This window comes from Uloborus diversus, chromosome 1 (genome assembly GCF_026930045.1).
Source record: "Uloborus diversus isolate 005 chromosome 1, Udiv.v.3.1, whole genome shotgun sequence".
Taxonomy (NCBI): domain Eukaryota; kingdom Metazoa; phylum Arthropoda; class Arachnida; order Araneae; family Uloboridae; genus Uloborus; species Uloborus diversus.
Genome location: NC_072731.1, coordinates 271911660 through 271934548, shown reverse-complemented (window position 1 = coordinate 271934548; position 22889 = coordinate 271911660). Strand labels below are relative to the sequence as shown.

Genomic DNA, 22889 nt, shown 5'->3' with positions numbered 1-22889 from the left:
TAGTAGCCCATGTAGAAGAGAACATACGCCCTTCTTTTAGTACAGAAAAGATTTGTACTTGGTTGCACAAACCAGGATTTGCATCAAAGAAGGGAATAATGATCTGGACGGGTGGACCAGTTTCCTGGAAACAAATCTGGTTTCTTCTACTTTTCACATCCTTTCTACAGCAAGCAAAACGGATTAGAAAACCTGCTCGGAATAGGAACGCTCATTCTTATTTCGCGGTAGCTCAGAAAGATCGTCTTCGTTCGCCATTCGATGATCTTAACTTTCCGACGGTGAAAATTTACTTAAATTTCAATCTTGTTTACATTTCAATAGGTGTGATAGTACCCACATCGAAACCATCAGAAACTAATGTCAAAAAGAACGAATGCCAATTTACTTGTGTGTTAGACATAACTATTTTTAATGCCCTCCGTCATATCGCGCTTTCGGATATATCGCTCTTTTTCTTTGTCCCCCGAAAAGCGCGATATAACGAGGGGTTACTGTACTAATCATTTTATGTATAAAAAATAAAAAAGGAATATTATGTTACTTTGTTACATTGATGATGTATTAATACATCATAAAAATAGAGTACATCACTTTTTGGTTATTTTTAAAAATAAATGAACAATATTAATATAATTTTTACATTGAAAACACCGTAGTTGAAAAAAATGAATAGCGAAAATATAAAAATAGCATGATATTTTCAAAATAAATATTGTGATATGTATCGACTCATACATGGATGCTTCACTTGCCAAATCAATAAACTCCATAAAACAAAAAGTTGAGAAAAGGGATGAAGAAGATGGTGTTTTCCATAGGAGTGAATGGGCCCTCATGTTACATTTTCTGCCATCGCAGGGTCAGAAATGTACCGAATCAAAAGTTTAACATAAATTTACATGCTAAACATTGATTAAGCACTGTTAAAGCAGAAATGAGGATTTTTTTTTAAAAAAAAGTGTAGTCGATCGATTTGGCAACGGAAGCATCCATATATCAGTCGATATATATCCCATATTTATTTTGAAAATATCATGATATTTTGATATTTTTGAAATTTATTGTTTTTTCAACTACTGTATTTTCCAGATACAAATTATATTAATCAAAGTAACAGTGTTCATTTATCATCAAAAATAACCAAAAAGTTATGTATTATATTTATCATGTGTACAACATTAATACAGAAAGGTAATATAATATTCATTTTTTGTATTATATTCATTTTTATCATTGATTAAGCACTATTAAAGCAGAAATGAGGATTTTTTTTTAAAAGTGGAGTTCATCAATTCGGCAACGGGGGCATCCATATACGAGTCGATATATATCCCATATTTATTTTGAAAATATCATATTCGGATGTTTTTGAAATTTTTTTTTTTCAACTGCTATATTTTCAATAAAAAAATTATATTAATCAAAGTAACGGTGTTCATTTATCATCAAAAATAACCAAAAAGTTATGTATTATATTTATGATGTATTAATACAACCAGGGTTCATACTCTATTTCGATTAAAAAAATCCATGACTTTTCCAAGACTTTTTCATGACTTCAATAAAAATGTTCATGACCTTGTTATACGAAGAGAATAGCACTATTTAATATAAAACTTGCCAATTTCTGGAAATGAGCATTAGCAAAACTTCTACATGAATGCCTTTGCCTCATTGAAGCACTTACTCATAGCGGAAAAAATATCAGTTTACACTTAAAAAACGAAACTATTCTTATTTGCCTTCATCATATAAATTTAAGTAAAGTAAAAATGCAGTGAATCGAATATGATGATGCTTAAATGTCTAATATGTTTGTTATAGACAGGCAGACTGATAATGAATGGGACAAAGGTTGAATTAGCATCAACTAAATTTCAATAAATTTGCTTCAAACGTTACCTTTTAGTGTCAACAGTGCATTTAATCATCCACATAACTTGACAGCATTTTGGTTCTGTAAAGTAAAGCCACATAGTTTCTTTATGTTTCAAAACCAGATATTTGTGTAAAAAAAACATTCAGTACTGAAAAAATCTTCAGATTCACAAGTACTTGCTTTGTTTATTTATTTGCACATTTTCAAATGCAAATAAATTAATAGGTCCAGAAATTCCAGAACATAACGTTCGAGTCCTGACATTGAGCGTAGCAGTGGGCCGTATGGATTAGTTTAGCAGGCCGTATGTAGGGCACTAATGTTTAGAGTATTAGAATTCCCCTTTTTCTGTCTTCTATTGCCTGAATAAAGATCTTTATTCTCTAAAACCTTCAACAAATTAAGATAAATTCTGATAAATTTAACAATAAAGTTTTTAAGGATGATGGAAACCAGCTTTGATGCAATTGAATTGCGTTTTTTGAGTGGATGTGGCACAATCAGGAAAGTGCAAGTTCACTACTACAGAATATAAAACATAAGAAATGTTGAAAATAATAGTAAATTCAAAATGAGTTATGCTCAAGCAGTAAAATCACCTGGCAAATAAAGGCAAGTGGCTGTGACAGAAGTGAATGCAATGAGATTTCAAAATTCAGATTTGATTTTAAGATCGTTCAATTCTCCACTTTTAATAGCTTTTATGTGTTATATTGTTATATCACTCAAGATTTCTAATGCTCTTTTAGATACTGTTACTTTCTCTTTGTCCAGGACATTTTTCCATGACTTGAAATAAATTTCCATGACCTTCAGTGAAAATTTCAATTTTCCATGACTTTTCCAGGTCTGAAATTTTCTTATTTTCTTTCCATGACTTTCCAGGATTTCCATGACCCGTACGAACCCTGTACAACATTAATACAGAAAGGTATTATAATATTCATTTTTATAATATAAATTCACATGCTAAACATTGATTAAGCACTATTAAAGCAGAAATGAGGATTTTTTTAAAAAAGTGGAGCATTCGGCAGGAGTCCGTGCAAAATAAACGACCGTACGGGGAAGGGGAGGACGGCACCCACCTTGAGGGGGAAGGTGACGGTGGTGTCGACGTCGTTGTAGTCGACGTAGAACTTGCTCCGTCGGTCCTCCGGGCGGGGGGCCTCGTCCGGCAGCGGGATGTCCCGGGGGTCCACGATGGGGGGGTAGGCCAGGTCCTGCAGGGAGTGCGCCTGGGGCAGCCCCTTGGCGGCCTCCTCGTCCTCGGGCGGCCCCGCCTCCTCCCGCAGGCGCCGCAGCAGCCGGCTCTCGCGGTACTCCTCCGGCCGCTCGAAGGTGCTGGCCTCCTCCAGCAGCTCCTGGAACGCGTCGATGGACAGCCGCCGCAGGTCGCCCGCGTCCGTCACCTGCAAAACAGAATGTTCAGTCTCCCGTTCGACATTTACGCCGGGATTCGCCGACGGAGGCCGTCTCCCCACACGCAGGCTGTTTCTTTTACGCATGTCCGATGTTCCCCTGTCGGGCCGTGTGAAATAAACAACCGTACGGCGAAGGGAGAAGCCTCCGTTCGTCTCGACTCCGGGAGATCGCTCCCTTTCGGATCGATCCGTCACCTGCGACCGATAAATGATGATCTATCGTGCCAAAAAATATACGGGCGAACTCGCTCGATGCGATCACGTTGGATGTGAAATCGTGGCCAAAACGAACATTTTGTGAGAGCCATTCGGTTTGCTATTATTACGTCAAAAATTACGTTACGTCACGTCAAAAATGTCATGCACGATGCGTGCATTAAATTTTCGGACGAAATTTCACGACCTCTTTACTCGAGGGTCGAATGAGGTATAGTCCAGTCATTATAGTAAGTTCACCTCGGAATTAGAGATCCCCAGCTGTAAGTCTGTGAATACTTGTATATTGACACCCTAAAAGTTGTCTCAAAACCTACATATGGTAGGGTGTACGCAACTATTAAATTTCAAGGTCAAAGGTCACAAAAATCGTTTTTTTTTTTTTTTTTTTGCGCTTTTTTTTGTAAATATCTCACTTCCTATGGTTTTTTTGCTGTTTGTATTTATTATCAATATCGTAGAATACAAAATTCTCTACAAAGTTTGTTTAAAAAATTTTTTTATACGGTGAGCCGTTTTCGAGATGGAGGGCGGAGATCGCGCGGTCACGGGATCACTTCAGGTCGACCGGTGCCTCCGGTCGAAAACGCGCCACATATGGTTGATGCACTATCGATAAATCCATGATTGTAAATATTTGTCAATTTTTATTAACTTTTATGTTTTATCATTTTTTTCCTAACCTATCCACTTTTTTTCCAGCATTAATTCACTTAACAACACTTACCTGCCCATGTAATTGCAGAATTGTTAATGAAAATATAGGAATTATATTTGAATTTAAACCTAATTAATATTAATAACTTCTTACATGTTGAAAAAAGAAACAAAAAAACAAGTATTAATCTTTTTATTAAAAATATCATTCAATACATTTATTATTATTAAAAGTAAAAAAATGGAATTAAAGAGTACAAAAACTACAATTTATAATTTTAATCATATTCATCCTCTTCATCTGGCTGCAGGTAAATTTCAAACTGGTCTTCATTATCGTCTTCAAAGACATTTGTCTCGAGTTCTTCCATGAGTTCGGGGTTTAAAAGATTTGCTAAATACAATTTTCTGCAACTGCAAGAGTGGTTGTGGTTCGCGATGCGGATGCAGGAAAGCGGGCTTGCAGTGCTCTTTAGCTTGTGGCCAATGTAATGGGCAAGCTTGTCTCGATGCTCTACCATATCAGAGCGACATTAACCCATTAACCGCCGAAACTCGAAATAGTTTTTTTTTTTGGATAAAAATCATAAAAGTTATCATTCTGAACCTATATAATAGTAATATGCTTAAAAAAGAACAAAAATGCATTTACTTTTACAAATATAGGGTGTTGCGTTGACGCAACGTCAGCGGAAAAGGAGTATTGATGCCAAGTAGTTTTATCAGAAATTATTCAGTAGTTTCAATGCTTTTTATACACAGGAAATGTTTATAATCTTAGTTATGGTTCTTAACCATGCCGAGCACTTTAGAAGAAACTGAAATTTATGTAAAAGAAGCACATAAATGCATTTTAGAAAATTTAAATTTTGAGGAAACATCGATTTTTTATAGTTACACATGAAAAGCTTCGCTGCAATCGTGATGAAGAGCAACCTTACACACATTGCAGCGACAAAAAGTTTGGCTGTGGCAATTCTTGCAGCGTAGTCTTTTATGGTCTGTCGACCTTACGATAAAATGTCCCCCCGATACAGGCATTAGTAAGCTGAATTTGCTTGGCCGTCCTGTAGCTGGACTTTTCTTTTTCATGTCACTATCATAAGGGGTCTGTAAAAGATGAAGTGCAACCTCTCGCCTAAAATCCAATAGTGACTTTCTATTTTCTTCTTTCGATAGTCTTGAAAGTTTCCAATGCAACATCAATATAATTGGGGAATATTGGCCACCACCATTTTTTCCCTCGGACTCTCTGTAATTTGTCACACAAATCAACACCCCCCATTTTCATGTTGTATTGCTCAATTATACAAGGTTGAGGAACAGAAATCTTCTTCTGGTTTCTGGAATAGCGAGAAACGTTTTTGACAGGCTCAATTTTACCATAGGTTGAACCCATAGTCACAACAGCGTTGTCATTCCATCGTTTTTGCTGGGCATACAAATTTGTTTGTTCTACAAGATGTGATAAAACATCGGAATCAAAAAGAGATTAAAAATATCAACACTAGCTTTACCTTCTAGAGTGTGTCTTACAGCTTGAATGGGGACCTGTTCATTTTTTGGTTGATACCTATCAATTGGTTCCTTTTTTGTCCATCACCAATCTTCTGTTTTTCGTTTTTTAGTTTTTTTACTAGGGAATTTGGAATTATTGAACTTTTTTTTTACGTGGACTTCAACTTCACATGCAGTATCGCCCGGTGAAACTTCATTATCATTATTTAAAATGTTGTCATTGCCTTCTTCTTCATCACTAGCTTCTGTTATTTCTGGTGGTACAACAACAATATCAGTTTCTTCATTTTCATTATCATCATCATCTATGTTTTGTTCGAAAATCTGTTCCAATGCTTCTTCCAAAGTTAGATATCTTTTTCTGGGCATTTCGAAAGGCAGAGACGAAAAAAAAAAAGCTTCCACAATCAAAACACGCAGAATAAAAATGAAATATAGTTCTACCCTAAAGCAATTGAGACAGACAGTCGGTCTACCCCTTTTTCGCTGACGTTGCGTCGCCAGTTTTTACTTCCCCCTCCTCCCCAGCAAAAGCAGTTTCTTTGAGGAGTAATCTGATAAAAAGTGACCTTGACTAAAAGTATTTCATATCTAAACCAAAACGTTTTTTTATTTTTATTTTTTCTGACAGAAAACTGCATCACAAATTTAGTCAAAAAAACAATGTGAGAGAAACAATTTTTATCATACATAAAAAAAGAAATTTAAAGCAATTTTTTTATTTAACATATTTCTACTAATATTCATAAATTCAAATTAGCAATCGATAAAAAAATTAGACTACTAGTTCAATTTCTATGGATATTTATTATAACCATTGCGTCAATGCAACACCAGCGGGTAATGGATTAAAGAACATGGAACCTTTGACCCCGAAATCATGGAAGAACTCGAGACAAATGTCGTTGAAGACGATATTGAAGACCATTTTCAAATTTACCTGCAGCCAGATGAAGAGGATGAATATGATTAAAATTATAAATTGTAGTTTTTGTACTATTTAATTCCATTTTTTTACTTTTAATAATAATAAATGTATTGAATGATATTTTTTAATAAAAATATTAATACTTATTTTTTTGTTTCTTTTTTTCAACATGTAAGAAGTTATTAATATTAATTAGGTTTAAATTCAAATATAATTCCTATATTTTCATTAACAATTCTGCAATTACGTGGGCAGGTAAGTGTTGTTAAGTGAATTAATGCGGGAAAAAAAGTGGATAGGTTAGGAAAAAAATGATAAAACATAAAAGTTAATAAAAATTGACAAATATTTACAATCATGGATTTATCGATAGTGCATCAACCATACGTGGCGCGTTTTCGACCGGAGGCACCGGTCGACCTGAAGTGATCCCGTGACCGCGCGCTCTCCGCCCACCATCTCGAAAACGGTTCACCGTATAAAAAAATTTTTTTAAACAAACTTTGTAGAGAATTTCGTATTCTACAATATTGATAATAAATACAAACAGCAAAAAAACCATAGGCAATGAGATATTTACAAAAAAAAAGCGCAAAAAAATGATTTTTGTGACCTTAGACCTTGAAATTTAATAGTTGCGTACACCCTACCATATGCAGGTTTTGAGACAACTTTTAGGGTATCAATATACAGTCAAACCTTGAATATCTCGAACCTCCTTATCTCGAAACCCTTGATGTCTCGAAACAAAAATTTTCCCCAGAATTTTCTATAAAAACCCCTATGTATTTTCCATAGTTATCTCGAAATTTATTTTTCGAAATCCTTGATATGTCGAAATTTTTGCACAGAAGCAAGTTTCAATTGTCGTTTTGCTTTGGCAATTTTTGTAGTAAGACCAGTTCCAGGGACAATTGCTTAACGTTTTTCATCCCTTTTCTTGGAAATTTTGTGAATAGGGGATTGGGGCAAGATACTAGGGGAGTGTTGGCATGAAGGGGGTGCCGTGTTTTCCCCAGAGTTTAGAATCTTTTTGCATTTCTCTCGAACATGTTGTCCACTTTGAGGAAAGCGCGGTTCGATTTTTCGTCCGTCAGTTTTCAAGCGAAAACGGAAAATGCGTTCATTATTTTCATCATTCAGCTTTTTTAACTTCTACAAAATGGCTGCTGAGAACTTTTGAATGTGAGGTTACTGGTAAAAGATAAAATTATAATTTTTAAATTTTTAGGTGAAAAAAACCAAACTGAAATTGTTGTTCATTTCAAAATCTCATCCTGTGCACTTTCGAAAATTAGAAAATCTCAAATCTAGTGAAATATTGAAGACTACTTTATTGATCGTAGTGGTCCTATAGTACATATATAAATGCATATAGCGTACGTGTGTGCAAATATGCGAGTTACTAGTGTAATTTTTTAAAAACCTTGATAACTCGAAAACTCGATATCTCGAAATTTTTCCCCGTCCCGAGAGATTTGAGATATCGAGGTTGTACTGTACAAGTATTCACAGACTTACAGCTGGGTACCTCGAATTCCGAGATTCTTACCCAATTTAAGCTTAAATGACTGGACTAGTAACCACCAGTCATTGGCACTTTGAGGGTTTGTCAGAAAACTGGTGCATCTATTTAGTTCACTAAAATCAAAATTATTTGAATAGACATTCTTATAAAAATATATGTACAAAAATCATCAATCATTGGCACCTCCAGTTCATGACACCTTGTGATGCAGTCATTGGCACAAGTCAATAGAACAGGAAAATCATTTTATTTTTCACTTTTAGATTACATACAAATTTCATCATCATAAGAAGCACAATTACAGTTAATTTAAAGTAGGTAATGCTATATAAATTAATGGTAAATGGCCAAGCATATTTGTTTTTTATTGTTTCTCTTAAAAAATTAACAGTATATTCTATATGCATCAAATCTATTGTAGAGCCCATATAATATAGTTGCTGCAGAAATCAAGCGAGTGATCAGGGTTGGCAAAAACCCAGGGTTTTTTAAAAAAGCCCATGGACCCATGGCTTTTTTAAATAAAACCCAAAAAAATCCAACTAAAGCTGGTTTTTTTTTTTTTTAAGTGGGTTTTTTTTTGTCTTTTTTAGGGAAAATGTGGGGTGCTTGTAGCATATTGTAGCGTAAGTATATGGCCAAAGCACAAAAATTGTCTTGGTAAAAAAAGCTGGAAAACGAGTTAAAATCCAGCATTTTCTTAAGAAAAGTATAAAAGACGACGAAACATAAGAATGGTGAAGTTTCAGATTTTTTAGTTTCCATGATTACCAAATAATGGTCAACAGTTAGGACAAAGTTTCTTCTTGAGTGATAAAATCTATTATTTGTTTGTTTTCAATTACTACATTTTTTTTTTCATTTTACTTTATTGTATTTCTTTTGGTATGCAAAACTACTGTAGAACCTCAAGTAGTTTAAATTCCTTTTTACTGAATTCAAGCTTAATCAAGACATTTCTATGAATTTTTTTCTGCCTGTTTTTCTATTTCTGTGTACAGAGTAAGAAATATTCAACTTTTTCATAAGATAATGAAAATACTGTATGTCCTATTCTGTTTTCTGTCTGACCGTTCAAGAAACCTGTTAATTTCTAAAAAATATACATTGTTTAGTCGAGATTTGCGACGTGTTGGTTTGCAGAAAATAATTTAGGTACATGAAAGCCTTTTGGCTAGAGTCGTTTCCTCTGTACAATCTAGAAATATTGAGAAAATCAGACAAGACAGGACTTACTCAAGATAATTTCAGTTATTTAGACACCAGTTTTAAAAAAAAAGTTAAATATATTTATTCAAAATCTTTGAAGCATTTTTTAAATGCCATTAAGAGTTAAGAAATAGTACTATTAAAGTTCAAAATTCATTTTTTATGTCAATGGTCTGTGGTGAAGAACAAATAAAAAAAGAAATTAAAATTGTGAAAGTATATCAATTTATTAATGTTTTAAAAAAAACTAATCGGAAAATTTAAAAAAATCCATTGGGTCCAATCCAGCCAATCCCGCTTTCCAACTAAACAAAACTTTTGACAACCAAAATTTAAGATCTATTTCAAGTCATATTTTAATGGATTAGTGTGCATGCTTCCCTTAAGTCGGAGAAGATGCTCTTGCAACAAAATTGTCCGATTTGACACAATTGTTTCTCTTTCCTACGCCTGAACAACATTTAGTAACATGAGTTGAAGAAATAATCTTTAAAGTAAATGCACAAATTAAATTTTTAGTATTTAAAAACTTGATTTTCATTAAAGTCTGAAAATGGAATTGTGAAACTTATTGACTACATACAGTAAATAATAAAATGTTATGTTGACTTGTACACACGAATGCGTACGGATATCGAGAAAAAATTAAGTTAACATTTGTTTAGTTCAGGGTTCGAAAATATATTTTCGAACATACCCGATATTTTGATATATATATCCGATATTTTCAATCAGCACAAACTAAAGTCTTCAAAATAGTTAATGCATCCTCAAATCACTCTTTCTTTTCTTAAATTATTATTACAATATGTAGAAGTAAAATTGAGGTTTCTCTCATCCTTTATATCTAATATTTCATTTTAAATTTTTGCCAATTTTAACCCCTCAAGACCTGGTGTCCGGTATACCGGACATACACTTTAAACAGCTGCTAATCATTTAATAATTGATTTAATAAGTCGATTTTTTTTGTAGTCGACTCTTTACATTCTACTTATTATAATCTGTGAAATGATTTTTCGTTTTGGGATTGACAACACTGACATATAAGGATTGAGAGATAGAGAGTGGCTCATTTTTCCAACCATGGATTTTCATCCGAAAAGCGAGGTTTTTTCCTGATTTTTAAAAAAAAAATATATATAATCTTTGATTAATTGTTTCAAACGCTTATATTATGTTATATAATTGTTTGTAGAACATTTTATAATGAAGTTTGTCCGGTATTTTATCGCTTTTGTATATGAAATATTGATTTCAAAAATATGTCCGGAATTCCGGACGTGCCATAACTCTTTTAATTTTTCTCCTACAGACTCAAAATTTCGTCTATAAGATACCCTTTACCATAGTACATAGTGTGTACCAAATATCAACATTTTTGGTCCAATATTTCATAATTCCGACTGAAGGGGAAAATGAAGTTCATTTAGCATGAGCTGTTTGACTCATTCAGGGTTGCCACTCAATTTTGGAAAAAAAATCCCCATGTTTTCCCTGTATGAAAATAAAACAATACAAACGAGCGAGCACTAATTATTTGGAATAGATCATTAATATCTTGATAATTTCACCACAGGGTAAAAAAAAAACACAAATTTCTAAATAAATAAGGGAAAATAAATAAGAATTCATAATAACTGAAAAAATAGCTTGGTGTTTGAATATATTCAACTTCTTATTCAAAAAAAAAAACTTCTCTTAACCATGGACCTAAAAGTGTATAAGTGACCCAGAACAATGATTATTGATGACTCATTTCATACACTCTAAATTATCATGAAATTTAAGATTCTATTTTTATGATAAATATTTTAATATTTACTTTAAAAAAAAAAAAACTTTTAAGCAAAATTACCATTTTACTTTATTAATTTTATCATAATTATTACTATTTATTTATTTTTTGGTAGTTTATATATTTGGGAATTGATTTTTATAACTTCAATTTTATAAGGAAAAAATTCCCTGTATTTTCCAGGTTTTTGAGGAAATTTTCAAAATTCCCTGGATTTTCCCTGTGTTTTTTTGTTGATTTTTGAATTCCCTGTGTTTTCCCTGTTTCTTCAGGTTTCCATGTGGCGTGGCAACCCTGTCATTTCTCTTCTGCTAGCTACTTTTACAGTAACATGATTCAGAAATAAAAAATATGCATTCCTCAGTGCACGGTCATAAGAAGTCCTATTTCCTGATCAACATTTAATGTTTCACTTTTAATATGATTTAAAATTGTGTCATTACAAATAATAAAAATGAATATTATATTACTCTGCTGTATTAATGATGAATTGATACATCGCAAAAATATAGTGCATCACTTTTTAGTTATTTTTAATAATAAATAAACAATATTAGTATGCAGTAAGTGACCCTATAGCCAGGGCTAAGGAAGAAACACATGAAATACACCGCCAGCTCAGTCGATTCCAGCCGAGGACTGCAGTTTGGTGCTCATTAGCACTCGTCAGTCCGGCATAGGAGTGACTGAGCTGGAGTTGGAAAACATCTTAAGGAAGCCAAACAAACTGGTAGCTGATGAGTGCTAACAAGCACGAAACTGCTGCTGGAATTGACTGAGCTGGCAGTGTATTTCATGAATACAGTAAAACCAGTCTACAACAATACTGTTGGGACTAAAAAATTTCCTAATAGATAGGTTATCCTTATCGACAGTTTGATTATTCATGCTGACATTTTGCTGGGGCCGAAAAAAAATATTTTGTAGACAGGTTTCACTGTATTACTGTGGTTAATCTAATTTTAATATTGAGAATACCGTAGTTGAAAAAATATCGAAAATATCATATTTTCAAAATACAGAAGACCGTTACAACGCCGACCTATAAAACGCAATTCTCTATAAACTGCACAACTTGTCTGAAGTAAACAAATTGGTTTTTAAGTTTAAAAAATCCCCCCGTTTTGCTTTGCAAACATAAAAATGGTTAGGCAAATTAAATTTTGAAACAGTTTTTCATCTTTCCAGCTTAATTCAATGCTTTTAAATGAAAATGAGTACTCACAATAAATAGAAAATACCAGATGGCTCTTGAAAATGCAGCTGTCATGCAAACCGTGAAACTAGCAGAAGTGCAGGGTTTTGATTGTGAAACACATTTATTTGTGAATAAGTCATTGCAATATCGGTGCTTTAATACTCATTGCGGATAAAACGCATTCTGAAGTGCTAACATATAGATATATTCTGAATATTAGTTCCAAAATTTGTGAAATGATCTATATAACGCAAAAACCTGTATAACACAAAAGCTCAAGTCCCAGGATGTGCGTTATAACGGTCTTCTACTGTAAATATTGCTCACATAAATTGACAAAGCTGGGTTTCGTTGCGATTAAAAGGAAGTTTATAATAGTCCCTTTCCTTTATACAAGGAAGTAAAAGGTGTTCCTTCATAGGCAGGGTTCGCTAACGATATTTATTTTGAAAGTGTCATATTTTGAGATTTTCGATACGTATATTTTTTTCAACTAGGGTATTTTCAGTATAAAAATTATATTAATCATAGTGATAGTGTTCATTTATCATTAAAAAAAAAAGTTATGTACTAATTTTTTATGATGCATCAAGACATTATTAAATATACGTACAGTTGATGTATTAATATAACAAATTAAAATAATACCTACTCCTTTCTTAAATTATATTCATGAAATTACAGTAAAACCCCTCTTAACGGACACTCCTTTTATGCGGACAATTTTTAATTCCCCTGTCCTGCGGACACCTCTCTATTGCAGACAAAAAATTTTCTCCCGTTAGTGTCCGCATTACAGGGATTTTACTGTATTAGTAATGTTTCAATTTTAATTCACACAAGTGCCTGATTAAATCCTCAACATTTTCAAATGTAGTTTTCATTCGGCAATTTTTGCATCAAAACCGGTTCCGGAAACAATCGCTCGGAGTTCTTCCTCCCCTTGCTTGGAAATTTTGAGAATAGGGGGATTGGAGCAAGATAATAGGGGAGTGTGGGTACGAGGGGAGTGCCGTAGTCCTTTTCATCTCGGTGTTTTCCCCAGAGTTCAGAATCTTTGTGCATTTCTTTCGAACATGTCGTCCAATTCGAGGACGGGGGTCGATTTTCGAGCAAAAATGGAAAACGCATTCCTCATTTGCTTTTTTAAATACAAAATGGCTACCAAATTTTTTTTAATGTTCAAGGCTATTGTTTGAAGATAAAACTAGAATTTTTAAATGAAAAAACAAAGTTGAAATTGTTGTTCGTTTCAAAATCTCATCCCACACACTTTTAACAATTATAAAATTGCACATCTAAATACAAAAGTGATGACCAGCGACAGGCTCTGGGCCCGGCTAGACTGGTCCCAGTCCATTTCCAATCCCCAGTGAAGATCAATGGCCCTCTTGAAACTATCCACCCCCTTGCTCATGACCACCTCTTCCGGTGAGCTGTTCCGAGACTAAAATAATCATTTTTCCTGACATCCATGGAGATTTAAATTGCTTAAAACAATGACCCCTCGTCCTGTTTTCAGTGCTAAGCTTCAGCCCCGTAATATCTTTCATTTTAATAAATTTAAACAACTGAAACCTGTCCCCTCGGTCTCTTCTTTGCTCGAGACTTTTTAGCCTTCTGAGCCTGGAATCGTAGTCTAAGTGAGAAAGTCCATTTATTAGCCTTGTACCCTGCCTTTGAACCCTTTCCAATACGTTAATGTCTTTCTTAAGATAAGGAGACCAAAACAGAACAGCATACTCCAAATGGGGTGTTACCAAACTTCTATACAAGGGCAGAAGAACTTCTTTAGATTTGTTTGAAATAGATCTATTGATAAACCCAAGCATCTTATTGGCCTTGTTGCTAGCAATGCTGCACTGTTGGCTGAACTTTAAATCCTGACTTATTAAGACCCCCAGATCAGTAACTTTGTCTGCCTGACTAATGACTGAACCTTGCAAATAATAACTTGTACACTTATTTCCATGCCCTAAATGTAGCAAATAATAAAAACAGCTAGTAAAATATTAAAGACTAACTTATCAATCATAATTCAAAGTGGTCCCATAAATGTACATAGTGTATGTGTGTGCAATTGTGAGAGTTACTACAGCAACCTTTTTAAAACCTCGACTTTCCCTTCCCCTTGAGATTCGAGATATCGAGGTTGTAGTGAAAGTGATTCAAGAAGTGACCACCACATGAAACTCGCTCCCGACCTTTCGCTGGACGACTTCCGTCAATAATCGAGTTTACATAAACATCATTTAAATGCCTTCGGTAGGGGGGGCTCGATCAGACGTTCGCCAAAGGGGGGTAGAGCCATCGCCAATCAGGTCAGGGGAGGCATTTAAATGAGGGACCGTCGAAACACATTCGGAGAAATCGACAGCGTCTTCCGTCCATCATTTCACGGACGTTAACGGGGTCGAACTCACGGCGAGCGACACTATCGAAACCGAGGGTTGCGACCGAAGATTCGATGCTGCAGACGATAAACACGAGTCGGTGTTCCCGGAATAACACACTTCGGAGGGACGGGGGGTGGCCGACCCGTTCGGGGCGCGAAAGGCGGTACTGGTGGTTCGAAATGGGCCCGAAGAGGCGAATGTTTGGTTTTTGTATCGCAATCCTAAGCCTACGGGCGAGAAAAACAACCAAAATGGGGTACCTCTGAGAAGGCTTCGCTGTTGTTAGTGACGTTGGAGAACTCGCGGTAGCAATTTTCGCGCACGGCATGATTCACGGAGTCGGGAACGAATATTTTGAGTGGCAAAGGATCCTTAGACGACGAGGATTTATCCTCCAGGCTGGAACATGCTGCCATCTTGAAAACTTCTGAACATCTGAGCTGTTGCCAGGTTCCGGAAGGTAATGCGACGGAAGCTGTGTTCGGACGGGGGGACCGGTGAACCGCTGACGTCATCAGATGTCACGTGGCTGCGTCCGACGACCTCAATCGATCACCGTTGACTATTCCTGGGAATATTTCGATAATTGGGAATCTGGCGATCCCAATTTTTGGCACAAGCGCCTGCGCGAGAGGCATTTTTCTTTGCAAATCAAAACAAAGAGATCGAAAATATCTATTCACATAGGGTTGCTATAAATCAGCAGGGTTACCAAAATAAAATTATTTACGCCAAAAATGAGACGACCGCGCCAGATTCCCAATTATCGAAATATCCCCCTATTCCTATTCAGAGTCACAACTGACTACAACATTATTTATCTCGAGGACAGCATACTAAGTGCCTTGCCTCCATTATTTTACATACCGATAGATGGCAGCACCATCACCGGATCGAACAGTTAATGAGAATTTAGAACTAGTCCAGGAGCTAATAGCTACCTGGTACTAGCACCCCCAGAGGTATCGTTTCACTTGGAGGACATGGAGACCACGAGCCTATTTAACGTCGCCCAGTCCCCTTTAATGACGACGGTGGGTCTTCGAACCGATGACTATAACCACAGCTTTCTATGGTTGCGTTCGACGAACCTCACCGGTCGACCGGCGTACTATGATCAACCGGTTACCGCAGCGGTTACCATTCTAAGCAAATGATTGGTTGATTGGAGCACGTCATCATTAGCTGTCACGTGATTAACTAACCGGTCGTGCTCGTCGAACGCACTCTATGAGAGCAACCAGTGAACTGGTTGCTACCGATCTCGTTCTGTGAGCCTAACCGGTTGCTCTACCGGTAGACCGTATTTTAAACCGGCTGATTGAACTGCGTAACCGGTGATCAACCGAAAGCGTTCGATGAAGCAGTGGTTGTTGTCCAACCGGTTAGTAACACTGACGTCATAGCTGTCATGTGATCAAATAACCGGTCGAGGTCGTCGAACGCAAGCAATAGTATATAGGGGGGAGCGAGGGGCCTGGATTAATGTATTCGAACTTTATATGAAAAACAAGAAGGAAAGAACAAGCAAAGTAACGGAGGGAATCGAGCCTACGAACTTCGGCATTTGAGACAAAGCATTATTATTTCTCTGTTTTATTTTACTGTGGTGTAATCCGTAACTGAATTGCAGCGAAACTACAGAAAAAATTTTTCGCAATGACATCGATAAACTGATTTACTTTTTGTGAGGGAGGATAGTTCGTATGAAAAAGGTATCGAGTAAGGTCACGTGCGAGTTTAGACAACCCAACGCCAGGAAATGAAACTTCGAAAATTCATGCTGCCATCTAGTGCTGCGATGTAACAGTAATCAACAATTTAAGGTTACACCCTGTTGCATTAATTTCATTAGTTTTTACGTGTGGGGGAACAGGGTGCCCACAGGGGAAATTATGGCGTAAGTTGCGACATCAAAATTTTTGGGGGGTATTTTTTTTTACTTGAAAATCGTGACTGTGATGAAAAAGATGGGGTTAAAAAAAGATGAAATAAAATATATATTTTTTATTCTCTTTTTTTGTTTGAATTTTGACCACTATGTTCCAGCCTTTCACACAATCATTAATAACGGGAAAAATCAATATGAACTAGTTTAGGAGTTTTAAAATAACATTTTTTGAGCTTGAGTTTATGTTGAATTTTTCATTTCATTTTACTCCCATGTTTTGTATAATTTTTTAAATGACATTTTTTGAGCAATCAAGAATTGCTCTTCATCCTCACTTGCAGGACCGGATCAGAGATAACCGACGAGGACGGGGGGTGGGGTGGGGGGGGGCACGCCTTTTAATGGGCACAGCGGCCCAAGAAATTGAAAAGAAAAGTGAAAAAAAAACTAGCACTGAACTTATAAACAATGCAAATCTACACCTGCTGCCCTCTGGGGAAGCACCCGAGAGATTTTGTTGCAGACGGTTCAAAATATCTAGATGCGGGCCTGCTGACTTGGTCAAAGTTGTTGCTCGGACTTTTCAAATTACCATGACGACGAGAAATCGTTTTATCCTCATATCTTTACTAATATTATAAAGAGAGAGGGCGGATCTTTGTGTGTTTATATGTTCGAGGTAATCTCCGGAACCACTGCACCTATTTGAAAAATTCCTTCACTATATGAAAGGTGCTTTCTTACTGAGTAATATAGGCTATAATTCGAAAAAAAAATCCGATAAATAGTTCTTTTTTTATTCCAATTTAGGTCCAAATTTCATGTAAATTGCCTTTTAATGGCTATGAAAGGGGTGAAAAATTACTTGCAGATATTAATATTATGCATCGTTGAAAAGGGTAGAATTTTCCGCGTTCTAAACAATGTTTCAATGCTCCAACTTAATTACGGCGGGAGTAATTTTCGTTTTTAGCTCGAACTGTTTTAGACTTACCTGAAATTTAGGCACTACTTTCTTCATGAAATCTATCAATAAAAAATGAAGGAATTGTCCCCCAGTTTTCGTTTTGAAACCATTGGAAAAAGCGACATTTTTTACTCCAGATCTCTCTCGACCTATGGTCGAAAAAATTAGGTAATATATTCAAAGAAAAAAAAGTTACAAGCATTTTTAAATCAATTTCGAAATGTGTCATTTTGATTCAAGTTTTTAACCATTTTATTTTCGCGTTTCCACGGTTACGCTTTTTGAATCCATTGTTCATTTCCTTACTTTGCATTTAATTTCTCAAACTCATTTTATTTCATGTTTCCATGGTCACGCTTTTAAAATCCATCTTTCGCATTTTATTTTTTTTCAGGGTATTTTAGTAGTCATTGTTTGGAAGGGTAATTTTGCATGGTGTTTTTTTTTTCTTTTATTTAAGCCTGATTGTTGAATATAATTTTTATTCTCAAGGTAGACCGTTCAAAGCCAGGCAACGCGGCTCTTAATATATAAAGATTTGAAAGCTACTGTTAATGTGATTTTATACCTTTTCGTTTGTTTGGCGAAATATTTTTTTATTCTTGCCAACGAAAAAACATCCGCTTCACTCGCAAAAGTGCTGGGTTCCGGTAGCGTGGTCGCTTGGCACGTTAGGCGCTGAGCAGTTCAGTCTAGGATTATTGTTTTAAGGCAACCTTTAATGTAATTCATTGTTTTGGCGATTTGTTGTGAAAGAAAAGAAACTTGATTCGTTTTTATCCGAGTGAAATGTACGACATTTTCTTTTTTTTTTCTGACGACGAGTTTTGAATGTTCCACGGGATGTTTTTTTTTTCGTTAGACGGATCGATTATGATAGCGTGGTTGCTGGGCAAGTTCTGCGATTAACAATAGAGTTGCGGAATTATTTTTACATATCAAAGATATTATTTGATGTTTTTTTTGTTGTTGTTGTTTATTTGTTGAAATATTTTAAATTGCATAAAAACCGCTTCACTCGCTAAATAGAGTTTTAAAGCAACTGTAAATCTAATTTAATGATTTAACGAAAAGTTTTAAATTCAAAAAAAACTTAATTAGTTTTTCTTTTTTTTTTTTGAAATAGTGTGTACGCATTTTAAACAAAGAAAAATGATCATTTCACATTAGAGGGGGAGGGGGCGTCAATTTTTTTATTCAACGGACTTCGGTTAAATTTTTTGCACGGGCATCGCCGTGCGGGTACTGCTAGTTAAGTAATAAAACTCTTTTTATTACTTACTAAGAGGATAAATTTTCGTCGCATGGTTAAAAAACTTTTGCGTTCGTTCGAGACTTAACTTAAGCAGATTTTACATTAAAAGGGGGAGGGGGAGGTAAAATCGAATTTTTTCCAGAAAGCATCAGCAGAGATGAAAGATGAACTTTAAAAGCAAAACTTCATCAAAATACAAAACTTCCAGATTACTAATTCCCATCATTTAAGATCGCTGTGAATATGCTTTATGATAAGTGTACTGGTGGATATCTGCTACAAAATCCTTATTTTTATTAACACGCTTTGATTTGTTTCACCTGTATGTATGTATGTATATATGTATGTATGTGTCTTGTAACCGAATCTTGTAACTTAAATTTCGCCCACTTCCTGCGATCGGATTCTTTTGAAATTCAGAACGCGACCTCAGACTCGATGATAATGCAATATTCTGTAATCAAATTAACTAATTAACAGTTAAGTAATAGTTTGTTCCAATTTTAATCAATATTTTGGCATAAATCCAACAATGTAAAGAAGAAAAATTTCGAAAAAACTTCGTTTTCGTCTCTTTTTTTACTGTCGAACGCATAAACATGCTTGAAACCCCACGATTCTTTTGGAATCAACCTGTAATTTTAGAATGTATTGTTCGTTTTCCACGAGAGGGCACTTGACTCCGCCTTCGTCGCGTGGTATCAGGTTATCATACTTCGCTGTTTTCGGCAGATGGCATATTCATATCGCAGCACTTTGTAGTTCTAGCAGCAGTTTTTAAAAATGAAAGGATAATTAACACTTTCAGGTCTGAGCCATTTCGACCGCATATCTCCCTCCAGACTGGGTTTTTTTATGCATTATTTTGTAAAAAATACTTTTAAGATGTGTATTTTGTCTGAAATTTTTTTAAAAAAAGTTCCGCATAGGAAAACATCATTTTTAACCATAAAAGTTTACCCAGACTCAATTAAAAACTTACTTAAATCTTCAACAAATATCTGAAAGTAGGTTTAATTTGAAAACAAACATTATTTAATAAACTTTGCTTTTGTATTGTATATTTCAAAGAACAAACTCGAATTTAAACCCCCTATTCTATCATGATTCATGTAATTATTTCTGCCTGGCGCTGCCATCTATATATATGTATATTTTGAATGTAAAAAGTTCGTAGATAGTATCTAAGACGGTTAGAAACGTCTGGAACTCGTACGTTTATAGCTAAGAGAGTAAAAATTTGACCCCGAGAGATTCTCGGGCTTTGTTCCCTTCACCAAAAACGGCAACCCGACTGACGCTCGGGCATAGACCTCAAAGTGTTAAAGTAGCGACAGACAAGAGAAGTAAGTGATGTAAAGGACACGAAGACAAGCTGAGGTTGTCAAGTTTGTTGAGCTAAACCCAAGTTGAGGAGGTCTGGTTGTCTCGTTTAAAAGCACGCTGATACGTTTACCGATCACCCCCGCGTAGAATGGCGTTTGAGGAGGCGGGGCGAAGTGCCTTCTCGTGGGAAACGAGCGACAGTTGAAGGATTCATTTGAAGCAACAAATATACACTGAAAATATTCCTTTATTTACAGTGTCGCCGGTTGGCGATGCCGGAACCTGGTTATTTACATTTGTGCGCTCGCTCTATCGCAGGATAGCGGCTCTATGGAAAACTTCTCTCTGCGGCTTGCTCGTCTTCCGAGCTCGAGGAGTTCAGAGTCTGGCTCTCGTTGGTCGAGGACGGTTCACACGTGACACTCCGACGGGGACGGGGGGGGGGGGCGCACGCCTTTTAATGGGCACAGCGGCCCAAGAAATTGAAAAGAAAAGTGAAAAAAAACTAGCACTGAACTTATAAACAATGCAAATCTACACCTGCTGCCCTCTGGGGAAGCACCCGAGAGATTTTGTTGCAGACGGTTCAAAATATCTAGATGCGGGCCTGCTGACTTGGTTAAAGTTGTTGCTCGGACTTTTCAAATTACCATGACGACGAGAAATCGTTTTATCCTCATATCTTTACTAATATTATAAAGAGAGAGGGCGGATCTTTGTGTGTTTATATGTTCGAGGTAATCTCCGGAACCACTGCACCTATTTGAAAAATTCCTTCACTATATGAAAGGTGCTTTCTTACTGAGTAATATAGGCTATAATTCGAAAAAAAAATCCGATAAATAGTTCTTTTTTTTATTCCAATTTAGGTCCAAATTTCATGTAAATTGCCTTTTAATGGCTATGAAAGGGGTGAAAAATTACTTGCAGATATTAATATTATGCATCGTTGAAAAGGGTAGAATTTTCCGCGTTCTAAACAATGTTTCAATGCTCCAACTTAATTACGGCGGGAGTAATTTTCGTTTTTAGCTCGAACTGTTTTAGACTTACCTGAAATTTAGGCACTACTTTCTTCATGAAATCTATCAATAAAAAATGAAGGAATTGTCCCCCAGTTTTCGTTTTGAAACCATTGGAAAAACCGACATTTTTTACTCCAGATCTCTCTCGACCTATGGTCGAAAAAATTAGGTAATATATTCAAAGAAAAAAAAGTTACAAGCATTTTTAAATCAATTTCGAAATGTGTCATTTTGATTAAAGTTTTTAACCATTTTATTTTCGCGTTTCCACGGTTACGCTTTTTGAATCCATTGTTCATTTCCTTACTTTGCATTTAATTTCTCAAACTCATTTTATTTCATGTTTCCATGGTCACGCTTTTAAAATCCATCTTTCGCATTTTATTTTTTTTCAGGGTATTTTAGTAGTCATTGTTTGGAAGGATAATTTTGCATGGTGTTTTTTTTTCTTTTATTTAAGCCTGATTGTTGAATATAATTTTTATTCTCAAGGTAGACCGTTCAAAGCCAGGCAACGCGGCTCTTAATATATAAAGATTTGAAAGCTACTGTTAATGTGATTTTATACCTTTTCGTTTGTTTGGCGAAACATTTTTTATTCTTGCCAACGAAAAAACATCCGCTTCACTCGCAAAAGTGCTGGGTTCCGGTAGCGTGGTCGCTTGGCACGTTAGGCGCTGAGCAGTTCAGTGTAGGATTATTGTTTTAAGGCAACCGTTAATGTAATTCATTGTTTTGGCGATTTGTTGTGAAAGAAAAGAAACTTGATTCGTTTTTATCCGAGTGAAATGTACGACATTTTCTTTTCTGACGACGAGTTTTGAATGTTCCACGGGATGTTTTTTTTTTCGTTAGACGGATCGATTATGATAGCGTGGTTGCTGGGCAAGTTCTGCGATTAACAATAGAGTTGCGGAATTATTTTTACATATCAAAGATATTATTTGATGTTTTTTTGTTGTTGTTGTTTATTTGTTGAAATATTTTAAATTGCATAAAAACCGCTTCACTCGCTAAATAGAGTTTTAAAGCAACTGTAAATCTAATTTAATGATTTAACGAAAAGTTTTAAATTCAAAAAAAACTTAATTAGTTTTTCTTTTTTTTTTTTTTGAAATAGTGTGTACGCATTTTAAACAAAGAAAAATGATCATTTCACATTAGAGGGGGAGGGGGCGTCAATTTTTTTATTCAACGGACTTCGGTTAAATTTTTTGCACGGGCATCGCCGTGCGGGTACTGCTAGTTAAGTAATAAAACTCTTTTTATCACTTACTAAGAGGATAAATTTTCGTCGCATGGTTAAAAAAACTTTTGCGTTCGTTCGAGACTTAACTTAAGCAGATTTTACATTAAAAGGGGGAGGGGGAGGTAAAATCGAATTTTTTCCAGAAACCATCAGCAGAGATGAAAGATGAACTTTAAAAGCAAAACTTCATCAAAATACAAAACTTCCAGATTACTAATTCCCATCATTTAAGATCGCTGTGAATATGCTTTATGATAAGTGTACTGGTGGATATCTGCTACAAAATCCTTATTTTTATTAACACGCTTTGATTTGTTTCACCTGTATGTATGTATGTATATATGTATGTATGTGTCTTGTAACCGAATCTTGTAACTTAAATTTCGCCCACTTCCTGCGATCGGATTCTTTTGAAATTCAGA

At 35.4% G+C, this 22889-nt stretch overlaps 1 protein-coding gene across 1 annotated transcript in view; it reads right to left on the bottom strand.

Moving 5' to 3' along the window:
• LOC129220789 (uncharacterized) overlaps positions 1–15170 on the bottom strand; it is a 39019-nt gene extending 23849 nt beyond the window's left edge. Inside the window, exons 1-2 of the mRNA XM_054855223.1 lie at positions 15015–15170; positions 2971–3294 (exon numbers count right to left, since the gene is read on the bottom strand). Of these exons, the coding sequence (XP_054711198.1) occupies positions 2971–3294; positions 15015–15170 (480 nt within the window). The remainder of the gene's footprint in view (positions 1–2970; positions 3295–15014) is intronic.
• Positions 15171–22889: the final 7719 nt, after the last annotated feature.